Source organism: Raphanus sativus, chromosome 4, assembly GCF_000801105.2.
Source record: "Raphanus sativus cultivar WK10039 chromosome 4, ASM80110v3, whole genome shotgun sequence".
Classification (NCBI taxonomy): Eukaryota; Viridiplantae; Streptophyta; class Magnoliopsida; order Brassicales; family Brassicaceae; genus Raphanus; species Raphanus sativus.
Genome location: NC_079514.1, coordinates 49,602,401 through 49,616,960, shown reverse-complemented (window position 1 = coordinate 49,616,960; position 14,560 = coordinate 49,602,401). Strand labels below are relative to the sequence as shown.

The following is a 14,560-nucleotide window of genomic DNA, read 5'->3' as shown; positions in this document are numbered from 1 at the left end:
TACTCAAATATTCAACAGAGAGTAAAAGAGGCTTACGGTTTGTTACAACTTGCGCAGGTACAAGCTCTCACGGATCCAACTACCCAAACTTTTGCTGAGGAACATGCGCTAAACTTTTTAAGACAGATAGAGGAATGTTTCTTTCAGCAGAAATCCAGGATCACTTGGTTGCGGGAAGGTGATCTCAATACAACTTACTTCCATCATGTTTGTCAAGCGAGAGCAAGCTACAACGCCATCCGATCATTCCTTCTCCTCAATGGTGTCATCATCACTGACCCTATGGAAATGAGTGCCCATGCTATATCCCACTTCAAATCAGTTCTCGGCCCGGACTTCTTGCCATACTACTGGTACACTCCCAGAGATTGGTTTTATGATCTGTCTTCCTTCAGATGCAGTCTGCAGCAACAAAACACCATCCTCTTAATGCCTATAGGAGAAGAAATCACAAAACTAATGTTCTCGTTGAATCCAAATAAGGCGCCTGGTCCGGATGGTCTTACCTCAGGTTTCTTCAAGGCTACATGGACGCTCATTGGACCGGAGTGTATAAACTCGATTCAGGACTTCTTCAACACCGGGTTCCTGCCGAAAACAACAAACTCAACAATATTATCTCTGGTGCCAAAGTTTGTGGGAGCGTCTAAAATATCTGAGTATCGGCCAATCTCATGTTTGAATACTATCTATAAGGTGATTTCTAGGCTACTGGTGAGACGTCTAAAGCCTATTCTACAAAACTTAATTGTGCCAAATCAGACTGCTTTTGTAGAAGGAAGACTACTAGTGGAGAATACAGTGCTTGCAAGTGAATTGGTGAATGGGTATCATAAGAACAGAGGATCCAAGAAGATTACCATTAAGGTGGACATTGCAAAGGCTTACGACACCTTGTCGTGGGACTTCCTTTTCTCAGCGTTGGAAAGCATGCAACTCCCTGCCCCTTTTGTCAAACTGATCAAGGCCTGTATATGCACAACATCATTTATGGTAGGTTATAATGGGATAGTGAGCGGCTACTTTAAAGGAAGGCGTGGGCTAAGGCAAGGAGATCCTCTATCTCCTTACCTCTTTGTCATTGCCATGAACTACTTGTCGGTAATGTTGGATAAAGAAGCAAGGTCAGGATATCTGTCTTACCATCACCGTTGTCAGAAAACGAAACTGACTCATCTATCATTTGCGGATGACCTCCTAATCTTCATAGATGGATCTCTTGAATCGGTGCAAAGAGTCCTGCAAATATTACATGAGTTTGAGAAACGGACTTTCTGATCAAGAAATTCCTACCATACAGGTTTCAACTGGTATGCCGTGTGGAAGCTTACCTATGCGCTACTTGGGTGTCCCTCTCTGCACAAAGAAATTGAACTTGCAAAACTGTGAGCCACTCTTGCAGCAAATAAAGAAGAGACTCTCTTCTTGGTCTGCAAAAGCCTTGTCATTTGCTGGGAGGCTGTTGCTTATAAAGACGGTCATAGCGGGGCTTTCCACTTTTTGGTGCTCGAGCTTCATATTACCAAAGTCATGTATCAATAGGATAAACTCACTATGTGGATTGTTTCTATGGACAGGGAGTGGTGAGGGTCATCATTCTGCAAAAGTAAGTTGGGAGACTGTTACACTTACAAAGGAACAAGGTGGTCTTGGTGTTAAAGATCTCCACTCGTGGAACTTGGCTTGCATCCTCAAACTTGTTTGGTTGTTGTTCTTCCGTCCTAACTCAGTATGGGTTTGCTGGTTCAAAGAGGTTATTTTAAAAGGTGATATTTCTAACTACTGGACCGTTAATCCAAAGAGCAGTAACTCATGGCTAGTAAACAAGATGATAAAGGCGAGAGTTCACATTTACCCGTTACTTAAAAGGCGGGTAGGCAACGGTGAGGCGACAAGATTTTGGTTTGATAACTGGACTCCGTTTGGGAACCTTCATTCACTTCTCAACGCTAGAACTTCGAGACTTGGCATCCCAATCACGGCATCGGTGGCTTCTCTATGTGGTGAAGCTGGTTGGCTACTTCCTCCTGCGCGAACTGATGAACAACTTGCTCTCCAGGTGCACTTAACAACGGTGGTACTGTCGGAAGAGGAGGACTAGAATGAGTGGGTGATTGATGGGAAGGTAAAACAAAGGTACAATACGGGAGAGATCTATACTTACTTGAAGGGCCATCGGCCGCTAGTTCCTTGGGCTAGGATTGTCTGGTTTTCCTATGGCATCCCACGCCATAGTTTTCTAACTTGGCTTGTCTTGCTTGATAGATTTCCTACAAGAGACAGGTTAATTAGATGGGGGCTTAGCGTTGATGCTAACTACTTAGTTTGCAATACTGGACCAGAGAGTAGGAATCACCTGTTTTTTGAGTGTCCTTACAGCGCTGCAATATGGAATCCGATTGCTAGCAGATGTGATCTTCAATCTACTGTCTCTTGGGAAGATACTATGCTTCAGCTCCAGTCGCTCCGTGTCAACAAGGACTTGCTTCGCCTCTCACTTCTTGCGACTCAGGCCACCATCTATCATATCTGGGCTGAAAGGAACTCAAGACTTCACCGGCAGACCTTCAAACCGCCTCAATCAATTGTCTCTTCTATCGACAAGCAGGTGCGCAATCGACTACAAAGCTTCCGGCATGCAAACTCAAGGGCTTCCTCAGCAATGATGCAACTGTGGTTTCGATGATCATGTTCTTCTGCGGAGGAAACTAAGTCGCGAAGCTTCTCTTTCTCTCTGTCTTCATCAACCGCTTCATCTTTCTAAATGGGCCTTTCAATTTGATTGGGCTCGAGTTCCACTGATATGTGTTCCTGTAATATTTACACTGGGCTTCCCATAACAAACTAAAGCCCTTGGGCTTGTATGGGTTTTATTTCTTTTTTTTAATATGATGAAAGCCAGTTTACAAAAAAAAAAATCGGGCAGTAGTCTCCTTTAGAATTTCTAGTATGTCCTTCAGTGCTCCATACCAAGACATATTCTAGCCGAGGGGGTTTTTAGTATGTCCACTTCTCCATAAGTAGCTTAGCTGGTTGGACAATATGAACTTAGTGGCTGCTTCAAATGTCATTCTACAGAAAGGAGAAGTTGACTGTGCAACTCTTCCCATATCACTTGACGATCACCATAATAAGCCACTGTGCACCGTTACATCTTTCCAGCATTTTGGATTTACAAACTTCTTCGCTGTGTAAGAAAATGCATAAACCAACCTTTAGAATGAGCTAGGGCTTACCACACAGATCAGTCATAAGGGCAACAGCTTTAAGAAAGTGTGTAAACCAACCTTCTGTGTTCTCATCCTCATCATCCATCTCATGGTCATTTACTCCACTAGTGACGATGGTTCGTTCTTCTCATCGTCACAACTTTCCTCATAGCCCTGCTCATCTGTTGCTTGCTTCTTACGTTTCTGTGCATCTTCATCAAGATCATCAGCCTCTATACCCTCACCGTCATCATCCTCATCTTTACTTTGCTTTCAACTTACAGAATCATCTATCATTATTATCCGTGTCTTTCTCAACCTTTATGCAGCTGGTTCTACAGTGCATTTTCATGCGAGTCTCTGTACATCTTCCAACTTCCTCAAAAACATAACCGTCATTGTCTCTTTCAATTCTCCTTCAATTATATCAACTTCTACAAGCTAGAATCTTTTCCAAGAATCTTTTGTCTTGTCCAAGAATCTTTTGTAACAACAATTTCTGTCGAATGATTTTAAGAAATAATAAAGAAAACTAAAAACAGTTTCAAGAAGGAAAGTCTTAAGATCAATCCCATATTCCAATCTAATAATAGAAAGTTACACAAGGCCTACATTACACTTTACATCAAACGACTAAGAGACATAGGCTGAGTAAATCGTATTAGTAATAGTAGTAGTTGCAGTAGCAGTAGCTGAACAAAACTGATACGGTTCTTGTCGTGTTTGTTGTAAAATATGTTACTATTGTTAGATCCATCTTTTTACTTCTTTTCTATTCGGGATGGTGATCCTGCGTGATGATGGTCATTTGGCTTGGCTGGGGTCGAACGTTCTGACTGAGAGGAACGGATAAGTATCTGCATACAGAGAGTGATGATACCTAGACCGAGCGCCGACAACGCCATGCCTTTCCATGAGGAAAAGAGATTTGCCCAGTGTAAGAATTTCATTGCTCCGAGAGTTAGTATGCAGGCCCATGATAGAACCACCTGAAAGAAAAGATGAAAATATTATTTTGAGTTTTTTTATGGATGGATACAAGAGAATGTTTTGAGAGACTCACTGCAAGAGACTTTATGGGACGGCCAATGTTCTGTTCTTGCTGACCCGGGAAAGTGTCTGCAGCTATGTGTTCATCTAACAGTGCATCCTATACCACAACCGAGATGAGAGTGTGTCCAAAATGAACTATTCTTAACCAAGTATGTTGCCAATAACCAAGAAGTGTAAAAATTCAGTAAACATATAATATTTACCTTAGCCACAAACTGATTTATGCACCACTGTGCAATTGCCTCATCTGATTCAGGCAAGTCTTTCATCGAGTGACACTTTATGTGAACATGCACCTGAAACCAGTAGCAATGGTTTGGGGGGAATGGATAATGAAGTGAATACTATGAAATATGGTGTGAGAAGAGAGCAAGATGTAACTAATAAATGTTAATTAACGAAGATCTATTTCATATTTTTATTTGCTTACCACAGAAGGTTGTCCTTTGAATAGTCTTAGCATTGTTGGGGGTGGAGAAGTTTTAGGAATAGCCACGGTCATATCATAAATGGATGGGACAAATGAACGCATATTACTAACAGACGACACAAAACCCTGAAATAGTGACCACCAAGTCGATGTGATGAAAACATAAGTATAAAAAGATTCAAACATATAAAATTCCTAACTTACTTTGGTACGAGGAATCAAGACATTACGAGGGATACGCAACTCAGACGAAGCTGCGTACTCTTGTGCTGCTTTAAGTTTTGTCTCTGTAAAGCGGGTTCCCTCCACAAAAAGAGCTAACCAGAAAGGTTGAGGGAAGTCGCTCAAGCGTCGAAGACCTGACTATAATTTAGATAAACACACATAGTCATAGTCTGGAAATGAACATTCTTCATCTTCAAGGTTATGAGGTATAACAACATGGCGTTTTGCAGAGAAATGAGGTGCACAAGAAGAATATAGACACATACCTTTATAGTGTTTTCATCCTTTGCCCAATTTCTTTCCAGAAATAAATACTCCGAGAACCACATTGACCAGCCTATGACCTATATATGTGTGACAATTCTATGTTTATGAATACTTTAAAGTATGTGACAGAATAAGAAAGAGAAAAGGTGTTATTAAATTTTTAACTTAAAGCAGATCATAAGAGATACAATTCAAGATTACTATTTTTTTTTTAAATAGCAGATCAGTAAACTTAATAAATTCACATACTGGAAGAAATTTGGAAGACTTCTTGGTTACAGCTAATGCGCTTCCCAGGCAACCTGACCTCTGCAAGAACAAGATATACGAAACAATAAATTAAAAGATGTAAGCAGCATACATGGACTCTTTTAGAGCAGATATGATGCTATATTCTTTCCTATCTCGTCAGTTGATTTATTGGGGACTGTAACCTTCTACTAAGAGAATCTATATTCAATAAAACTAGAAAGCAACACTTGATCCCAGTGCACATACTATACTAGCTAGTTCACGAAGAAGTCTATGTTCATGAGCCCCATTAATTCATTCAAGCAAAAACGATTGTCTTGGAGCAAGACACAAGAAAACCTGAGATTAAACCATGTACCTGAGCCAGAATCCATCCAACAAGCCAATCAATATCACTTCGGTGATTACAAACGACAAGAGCATGTTCTTTGCCTGGAACAAAAGTATAGAAACAGTCACTGAAGTTACACGTTTGTATACATATATAGGATATTTCAATATTTTTTGATTCCCGATAAGCAGAAACTTACCCATTCGATTAAATGTCTCATTATCAGTAAACACTTTGATCTAGTGCAAAAAAAAAGAAAGTCTCAGAGGAAGTCATATAACTTAAAGAAAAAAATCTACATGAGGTAATGTGTACACTAATCTCACTCTGTTCCTTGACTTACATAAGCTACCGTAAAAATGATAATGCGCAGACACGGGTCTGCTTCCTAGTCATATTACTAAATAGGGAAAAGAGGATACCTTTACTCCTGCCCACCAGTCAACGATCCAGACAAGCTCAAGCCACAAGGTTTCTGCAACCACCCGGTTGATTTTTCTGTATGTGTTCTTAGACAGAGGTCTAATGAGTACATAACAAATTGCCTGAAATAAAAAAATAAAAATAATTGTAAACATCAAACTGAAGTAAACCAAGTACAGAGACAAGGCTCTTCGACACTTATAGAGATGGAGCAACACTTTCCATTATTCTAGAGAATCAATATAAATCTCAAGGAATTTGATACTTAAAACCCTAAATATGGAGAAGAGACTATTCAGTGTACGAAACCCTAAAAAGCAGTGAATCCAATACGGATAAGGTAGAAAAAGAAGAAGAGAGGTTCACGAGGCGGAGTAATTAACACCTGAAGGAGGTTCACAAGGAGACCGGAGACGAAGAAGAGAAGGCCTAAAGGCACGATTACAGCTGCAGCCATCGCCATGTAAACTAATATGACAGGGAAGGAATCAGCGACGGAGCAAGTTCCAATACTGCAAAACTCGTTCCGAGATTTACGTAAAAACTAAACGGCGAGTTTAAACACCCGACAGCTTGCAAATTTATTGATTTGAGTTATATAAGGAGATGATCACGATGACACTTCAACAATTTCTCAACACGGAATGGGCGTTACTCTCATTTCAATCTTTTTTTGTGCAACGATTTGATTAATAAGAAAGCAAAGGAGTCTGGACCCTAAACGGGCTAACCCATCACTGGGTTACAAACAGAAGCAGAAAAGGAAAAAGCTCTAAAGGCCTGTTTTGCGATGAAGTCCACGTCTCTATTCTGAGAACCAGAGATGTGAGAAAAACGAGAACATGCAAAGGCAGAAGAGATTTGATCGATATTTTTGAGAATACCAAAGATCTCTTTGATCTGGGATTTGCTTGAGATAGCTCTGATGAGCGTTGAGTAGTCGGAAAGAAAGAAGATTTCTGAGATTCCTTTCGATGTTGCGATCTGGAGCCCTAAGCGAAGTGCTAGTGCTTCTGCCACTAGAGGTGAAGAGACGCTATCGATTGTCTGTGATCCTGATTCCTGGTTGCTAGAAGCTGGATGCTTTATCATCCACGCCAATCCTGTTCTTCCTGTTGAGGAATCCCAAGCGGCAACTCTCATTATTTCAATCTAGCCCCTCAATTTTTGTTTTATATTTTTTGGAAGCTTCCGCTATCTCTTATTGTTAATTAATTAATCAGATGGACCTTTCTAAAACTGAAACAGAGACTGGTATATTTTTTTGTTTTAATTATTTATTTTTAATTTAATTTTAATGTTTATGTTTTTTTATCATATTTATGTTTTTCTTTGTATATAAATTTTAATTAAAATCTAATATATAAGATAATAACAATTAAAAAAATTGATCCGGTATACATTCGGTTTTCTTTGTAATGATATGCATATGTATGTATTTCCGTTTCTTTATAATCATATTTGTATGATTTAGTTCTTAACCCACAAATATATGTAAAACATTTCTTTAATTCTTTCTTACATTCTAAAGAAATTTAATTTATATATAATTATATAACATAAGGTATCCTAACGTAATAGTTTATATTTACAGAACAACATAATTTCGTATAAATATAACTGTACGATAATCAAAATATTTGGTGTGTCTCATATTTGTTTAAATTAATTTTAGTCTTTTAACTTGTTTCATTTTGATCAAATTTTGTTTTTATAATCTATATAATTATTTGCGAAGTAATTTTTCGCAACTGAACTCCCACGTTAAAAATTAAAGTGGTTAATATCGATACTACCTTTAATGATTTTGTATATATAATTAAAACGAATTTATATTAATCAGATTAATTTTTTAATAAAATAAGATAACTTATATATTTTGTTGTTATCTTTTTTTTTTTGAAAAAATGCTTTTCATAAATTTGAATCGGAACGACATACAAACATAAAAAGGAAATACAGGAAAAATTATAGTGATTAATATCTTTTATATCCTTAATTAATAATAATAAAATAATATATAATTTTATAAATTAAAAACGAATTTATTGTTCTGATATTAATAATTATCTAAAAATACTTTATATCGTGTTACCCATCATCTATATCATAATATTATAACATTTAAAATATATATATATATATATATATAAATAATTTGTTTTTTAATTTATCTATATCATAAAATTATAATATTTTTTAAAAAGAAAGATAAATCCATATATACAATGTTGTTGAATTTATTATTAAATGCTTTGAATACATGAAAAAAATATTATAAAGGTTTCTGAATGATAATGTATCTATTTATAAATAATTTAAAACATTTCGTAATCCATATATACAATGTTGTTTAATTTATTATTAAATGTTTTGAATACATGAAAAAATTATTATAAAGGTTTTCTGAATGATAATGTATCTATTTATAAATAATTTTAAAATTTTTGTGCCCATATGTACAGGCTAAACACCTAGTTATTATATAACTATAGAGGTACAAAGGTATTATTACTGTTAGATGAAAACTCGAGCAGAAGTTTCATAAATACAACTGCTAGAGAGAAATGTAACTGGTCTTCTTTTTTTGATCCTTTTTTTTTCAACGTCTTCTTTTTTTAATCAACAAATGTAACTGGATACCACAAGATTCTTGAAATCTCAAAAAATGGTGATGTTGGCTGCTAGGATTAATCACCTGCTCACCATCTTAGCTCATGTACGTTTGAGAGCTTGATTATGTCCAAAATATTTTTCAAAACAAAATTTGCAATAAAAACAATTAAGATGAGAAAATAAATTCAGATGAGTTCTTTTTACATGGGTGATCGTTTTTTTTGTGAATTTTCCAACTATCGCTTGGCTAACTCAATTCACTTGGCCAATGACTCCGTCAGTTATTTATATTCTTTTTTTGGAGGTTGTTGTATAGGATTGTGGATTTGAAACATTGCAGATAAATGATTGTCTAGATGCTTCTTGACAGCTTTATGGTTAGTGTTCTTGGACCGGCCGGGATATGTAGTCACTATATCTAAAATGTTGGAGATATTTTCATGAGAAACACCAGCTTTGTGAGTAATAATGCAACTACTTGAACTTGTAGTTTATTTCCTTAGTATACACCTTCTTAATTTAGATCAAACTTTGGAGATGTTCTTCAATAGTTTTCGCAAAATGTGTAAGCATAGCGTAGTTTTTGTTGTAGTTAAATTGTTATTTTGTGAAATAAAAGGATGTGAAATTGTTTATTTATATGGATTTATAAATACAATTGTCAATCTATTAATTCCTCAAGCAAGACCAATGCTTGAAAACCTTTGTGTTCCATTTCCTTGATGCAGATAAACATGTGGTTCATGTAATAATAATAGTTGGTCTTCCATCCAACTGATGAGGCTTGTTTTTTATTTACTAAATCCTTGATTTTTACCTAGTGAGAAATTTATGATTTCACTGGCATTGGATACATGATACATCTTCACATTTTTATTTACAAGTTCAATAAACCTTGCTTGGGTGAACTGTTTAACATTGTAATATGCATGAATATGTGTACCTGATATTCAATTCATCTATCAGACCTTCATTTAAAACAGGAAATATAAGGAAAAAAAAATTATAGTTTTATGGTCAGTACAACCGTTTTCATTATGACAATCTAGAACAATAAACAGTTAATATGACTAAGAATATAAGATTAACAAGTTAATATCAGAGATATAAGTTCAGTTGAGTGTTCTTTACTTGGATGATCTATTTCTTGGGAGTGTTGCAAATAGTGCTTAGCTAAATCAATTCTCCTTGCCAGAGACTCTCATGTGGTTATTGGCACTGATTCAAGTATTTCTTACCTAAATCAGTTTTGTAGCTTTTTCGACTATTTTTTTCGCCTCAGGAGAACATTCTCTAACCGGCTTGGACAGCTAAGAAGTTTTTGAATTCAGCAACGTGATGCATCAGTATGAAGGAAACAGTCATCACACATTTTGTGATAGTGTTATTTCATTAGTATACATTTTCTTTATTTACACTACAAGAAATATGAGTATTGGTAGCAGTTCACAGTAGCACGAATTCACTAACTGCTACCAAAAATGCCAAAATCTGATCATAACTATACAGTAGCACTAAATCCGCGCTAAGATAGAATTTTATTAAGCGGGAAAGCAAAAATAACTACTATAGGTGAACATTTGTTTTGGAGCCAATACTTAGCCAATTTTTTGGGTTTACCTTAGCTTCTTACCAGGAAAAATAACTCTTCTCTTTAAAAAAAAAAAAAAAAAAAAAGAGAGAGTTCATCTCTCGTCGTCTCTGGCCCGTTTCCCCTCTCGAGCTCCGACCACTACTCTGTGGTCTCCACTCACCGGCAATCGAACACGGTGGCGCATCTTGTCCACTCTCGAGCCTCGCCGCCGTGTCTATGCTCCTCAATCCGCCGCTCTCTGCTTCACACCGCAACAGTGTCACCGTCGTTTGTCACGTCGGAGCTCTCATCCATCGCTGAGTCGGTGACAAAACCACAACACGATAGCACCTGCTCCAAATCAAGCTTCTCTGGCGCGTTCTTGCTTCACAACCGGCATCTCCGTCTTGTTCCGTTCTCGTCGTCACCGGAATCAAAACTGTAGAAGAGCAACCATGGCATTTCGACAAAAGGTTTGGGTTCAAAGCTTGAGATGACTCGTTTTCGAAAATCGATTCATGGTTCGTGTTGTATTTGTCTCTTTTTGTGAAGCTTAGAGCAGCACTGCCTCTGTTTTGTTGATTTATCTCTCTCTCTTTCATATTGTTTGGTACTGACTTTGTTTTCCTCCATGAACTCCAGTGGTGAAGCTTTTTAATGCTGTAATTCATTTGTTTAGTCTCTGAGAGAGTGATTCATCTTATTCAAGACTTTTGTTTCAAACAGGTAAACAAGTTTCAACATGCTCAGAAGGGATTGAATGCTTCAAGGTCAAAAGACTCTCAAGGTAGAGGTTTTAGATATTGATCTTTAGCTTGAATATTTCGGTGTCCACTCTCTTGTTTTTGGCTTCTAAATCTGTTTTTTTTTTTGTTCTATTGGAACATCCATCAGTGTTAAAGAAGCTAAGAAAAGAAGCATTCTTCTCGGAGTTGAGAAAAACGAAAAGAGACTCCAAGGTTTGTCTCTTACTCTCTCTTTTAATGTTCTTTATCTTGACAGTTGTGTGTGTTATTAAACCATCACCTTTAGATGAACTTATAAGCAAGCTAGTGTTCTGTCTTGATCTTGTTTCTATTGAGATATTAAGGGAACGAATCACTTTCATTAGTGAGAGCTGTTAGCTTCAAGTGTGTTCTTGGCAATTTACTGATGAGATTTTGTGGGATGGTACAGGCTCAAAAAGCTTCAAATTCCACTGAAGACGAAGCTCCTGCTTGAGCTGCAGTATCGTTTGCTTTGAGAGATCGCAAGCTTGCAATCTTCTTTGCATAGTCTGTATCAGATGTTGTTGCAGTCTTAATTGGGGGATCTGGAACTTCATCTTTCACCACCTCCCATAGCTCTCTGTTCATCAGTGTGGTGTGCATCGTTACTGCCCAGAACTCGTGGTTTGATATCTTGTTCATCGATTCATTGATGTTTTTATGCCCAAGTTGTGTTCAACAATTATATGATAAAATTCTGAGTATGAGATTTTCTGTTATATTAGTTTGGTTTTTATAGAAAAGGAATTGTAATTGATTATATCTGAGCTCAATTCATGGACTTGGATAAAACTAATGTTAAAAGTGAATGATTCTCTTGTGTTCATAAAAATAAAATGAAGAAGTAAACGAATGTTCTTTTTTTAACAAAAGTAAACGAATTTTATTACTTTAAATCTTTAAAAAATCGATTTATAAGAATATTTTTTGTTTATTTATATTTTGTCTTTATTCTAAGCAAAACCTAAAACATATTTTAAAACTCTAAACATAAATTTAAAAACTTCAATATTTTCACAATAAAACTTTAATATTATATTTAAATTTAAAATTTAATATGTTTAAAAATCTAATCTTAAATTTTAATTCAAAACCTCAAACACTAAATTTTAAATCTACACCCTATACAATATCCTTAACCCCAAACTTAAACCCTATATACAAAATCATAAATCTAATGTTTACAACATTATAATAGAAAGATTAAATTTAAGCTCCAAATATATAAAAACTCAAATCATATATTCAATCTTTTCAATCTTAAACTTATGCTTAAAGTTTAAATCTATTATCAAATTTAAAATCTAAACCTCAAAACCAAATCTTAATTTACACCCTAAATCTAATACCCTAAACCCCAAACTTAAGCCTTGCATACAAAGTTATAAATCTTAACTTTTTCAAAGTTATAATATAAATTTTAAAATTAAACTCCATTATATTCTAAAACTCAAATTTATAATTAATTCTAAATCTAAACCCTAAACCACACACCTCATATTTACATATATCATAAAACATCAAATCTTAAGTTGTAATAAATTATAATTTCTATAAGATGAAACTCTAACATTTTAAAAAATTTAATCACAGATCTTAAATATAAAATTCTAAGTTTAATAATTTTTGAAAATTTAATCTCAAACCATATATTTGATTCCAAATTTAAAAACTATAATTTTATACCCTAAACTCTATATTTAAACTTCAAACCCCAAACTTAATCTCTACATACAAAGTCATTAATTTAATATAATATTTTAACATCAGTCTTAAATTTAAATATGCTAATTTTATTATAAATGTTTCAATTATACTTTTGAAATTATAAACTTAATTTAATGTAAAAAACAGTATAACAAAGAAGAAGAAATAAAAAGAAAAAAAGAAAAAAAAGCCTTGACCAATAAGGGAGAATGGCGAGGATAACCAATAGATCAATCTTCACCGTTAATTTATGTCAATCTAATGGATATAACTAATCGATTTTTTTATTATTTTAACCACAAATCGACCAATAATACACAAGGACGAAGATCAGTCTTTCTTTTAACTACAACCGTTGATTATCCTAAATCTAACGGACAAGAATTCATAAGGTGTAAAGATGTGTTTGTCTCTCTCTCTCCTCTTACCCCGTAATTCTCCCCTTTCACATTTCTCTACTCTGTGTCTTCCTCTCATCTTTTTTTTTCTTATCGAATCTGGAATGATGAGTCTGCTTGCCAGATCTTGTTTCCGATCTGTTTCCTCTTTGCGTATCTGTAACTGTTTGGTTTATATTGAAGAACGATGGATTGGCTACAGAGAAGAGTAAGTAAAAGTCTCCCCATTTTTTATTATAAAAATTTGGATTGTCTCCCTGTCTGAAATTGTTGATGAAAGTTTGAATCTTTTTCTGCTTTTGTTTTGAAAACTGTATTCAAAGAAAAAACAGATGAAGAAGATGAAGAACAGCCGGATATGGAGAGAAGAGGCGGAGGCAGAGGCATAACAAACGACAGATGTGGTGGAGCCGAGCAAGAAGAAGAAGAAGAAAGGCGGAGAAGGAGAGCAGACAGAGACGCAAGGAGGAGGAGGATGGAGTAGGAAGATGACGGGCAGATCGAACGGTGGTGTTCGTGGCTGGTGGTCTCGGCGTCAACGAGGAGTGCGGCGGAGATCGAAAAAGAACGTGGTTTAGTTAGGTTTAGTTAGGGTCAGTTAGGTTTGGTTAGGGTTAGTTAATAAACCGGGTTTGTATGTAAACCGGTTTTTTGTAATAAACCAATACATTTGTAAACCAAAAATTAAATAATAAATAATTTTATTCACAAAACCAGTTATATTAGAATTTAATTTTAATTTTTAAAACGTGAATTAAAATATATTAATTTATAATTTTAATTAATAATTATGAATTTAAAAATATAAATGAGAAATAATAACATAGCATTATATCTATGTAATTATAATATATTTTACAGCGTTATAAAAACGTCATAAAAAAAACACATTATAACAGTAGACCAATGCTATAAAAAAACTAATCAAGAGCACACGTTCAATGCTACAATATGTATATTTATTATAGCACATGAAAATACGCTACAATAAGTGGAGGGTCTATTATAGCTGCGGCTGTCACGGCGTTCTTCGAAACGCTATGAAAACCTTATGATAGTGTTTTTCGGGTGCTACTAATACCGATTTTTCTTGTAGTGTTAGATCAACTTTTGGAGCTTGTCTTCAACATGAAAATTGTGTAATCATAGTGCAGATTTTGTTGCAACTGAATTGTTGTTTTGTAATATGAAATGATGTAAAATTGATTTCCTAGATATGATCCGACACTGATGTTTTGTAGGACGTAATTAGTTACAATTTACACTTAATGTTTCTTCATATACTTGGATGATCTGGTACTTGGCACTG

The 14,560-nt window shown here is 35.3% G+C and overlaps 1 protein-coding gene and 1 long non-coding RNA gene across 2 annotated transcripts; one reads left to right on the top strand and one right to left on the bottom strand.

Annotated features, from left to right (window-relative positions):
• Nucleotides 1-3,762: 3,762 nt before the first annotated feature.
• On the bottom strand, nt 3,763-7,374 carry LOC108833211 (1-acyl-sn-glycerol-3-phosphate acyltransferase 2-like). The gene is made up of 12 exons (XM_018606644.2): nt 7,075-7,374; nt 6,576-6,658; nt 6,190-6,312; nt 5,967-6,006; nt 5,795-5,868; nt 5,434-5,493; nt 5,184-5,261; nt 4,897-5,055; nt 4,693-4,818; nt 4,466-4,558; nt 4,273-4,359; nt 3,763-4,198 (listed from the first exon to the last, which is right to left on the bottom strand). Exons 1-12 carry the CDS (start codon nt 7,331-7,333, stop codon nt 3,971-3,973), a joined length of 1,410 nt encoding a protein of 469 aa, XP_018462146.1. The 5' UTR covers nt 7,334-7,374; the 3' UTR covers nt 3,763-3,970.
• Nucleotides 7,375-10,676: 3,302 nt separating this feature from the next.
• On the top strand, nt 10,677-11,756 carry LOC130511605 (uncharacterized). Its single transcript, XR_008945100.1, has 4 exons — nt 10,677-10,852; nt 11,106-11,166; nt 11,274-11,338; nt 11,556-11,756. It is a non-coding gene; the product is annotated as an uncharacterized LOC130511605 (long non-coding RNA).
• Nucleotides 11,757-14,560: the final 2,804 nt, after the last annotated feature.

Bases quoted from the DNA above. Each gene is read 5' to 3' on its own strand.
- LOC108833211 (XM_018606644.2), bottom strand. From the start codon at position 7,333: ATGAGAGTTGCCGCTTGGGATTCCTCAACAGGAAGAACAGGATTGGCG. The intron at 6,007-6,189 runs GTATCCTCTTTT...TTTTTGCACTAG, and splicing joins ACTGGTGGGCAGGAGTAAAG to ATCAAAGTGTTTACTGATAA. The intron at 5,494-5,794 runs GTACATGGTTTA...TTGTTCTTGCAG, and splicing joins TTGGATGGATTCTGGCTCAG to AGGTCAGGTTGCCTGGGAAG.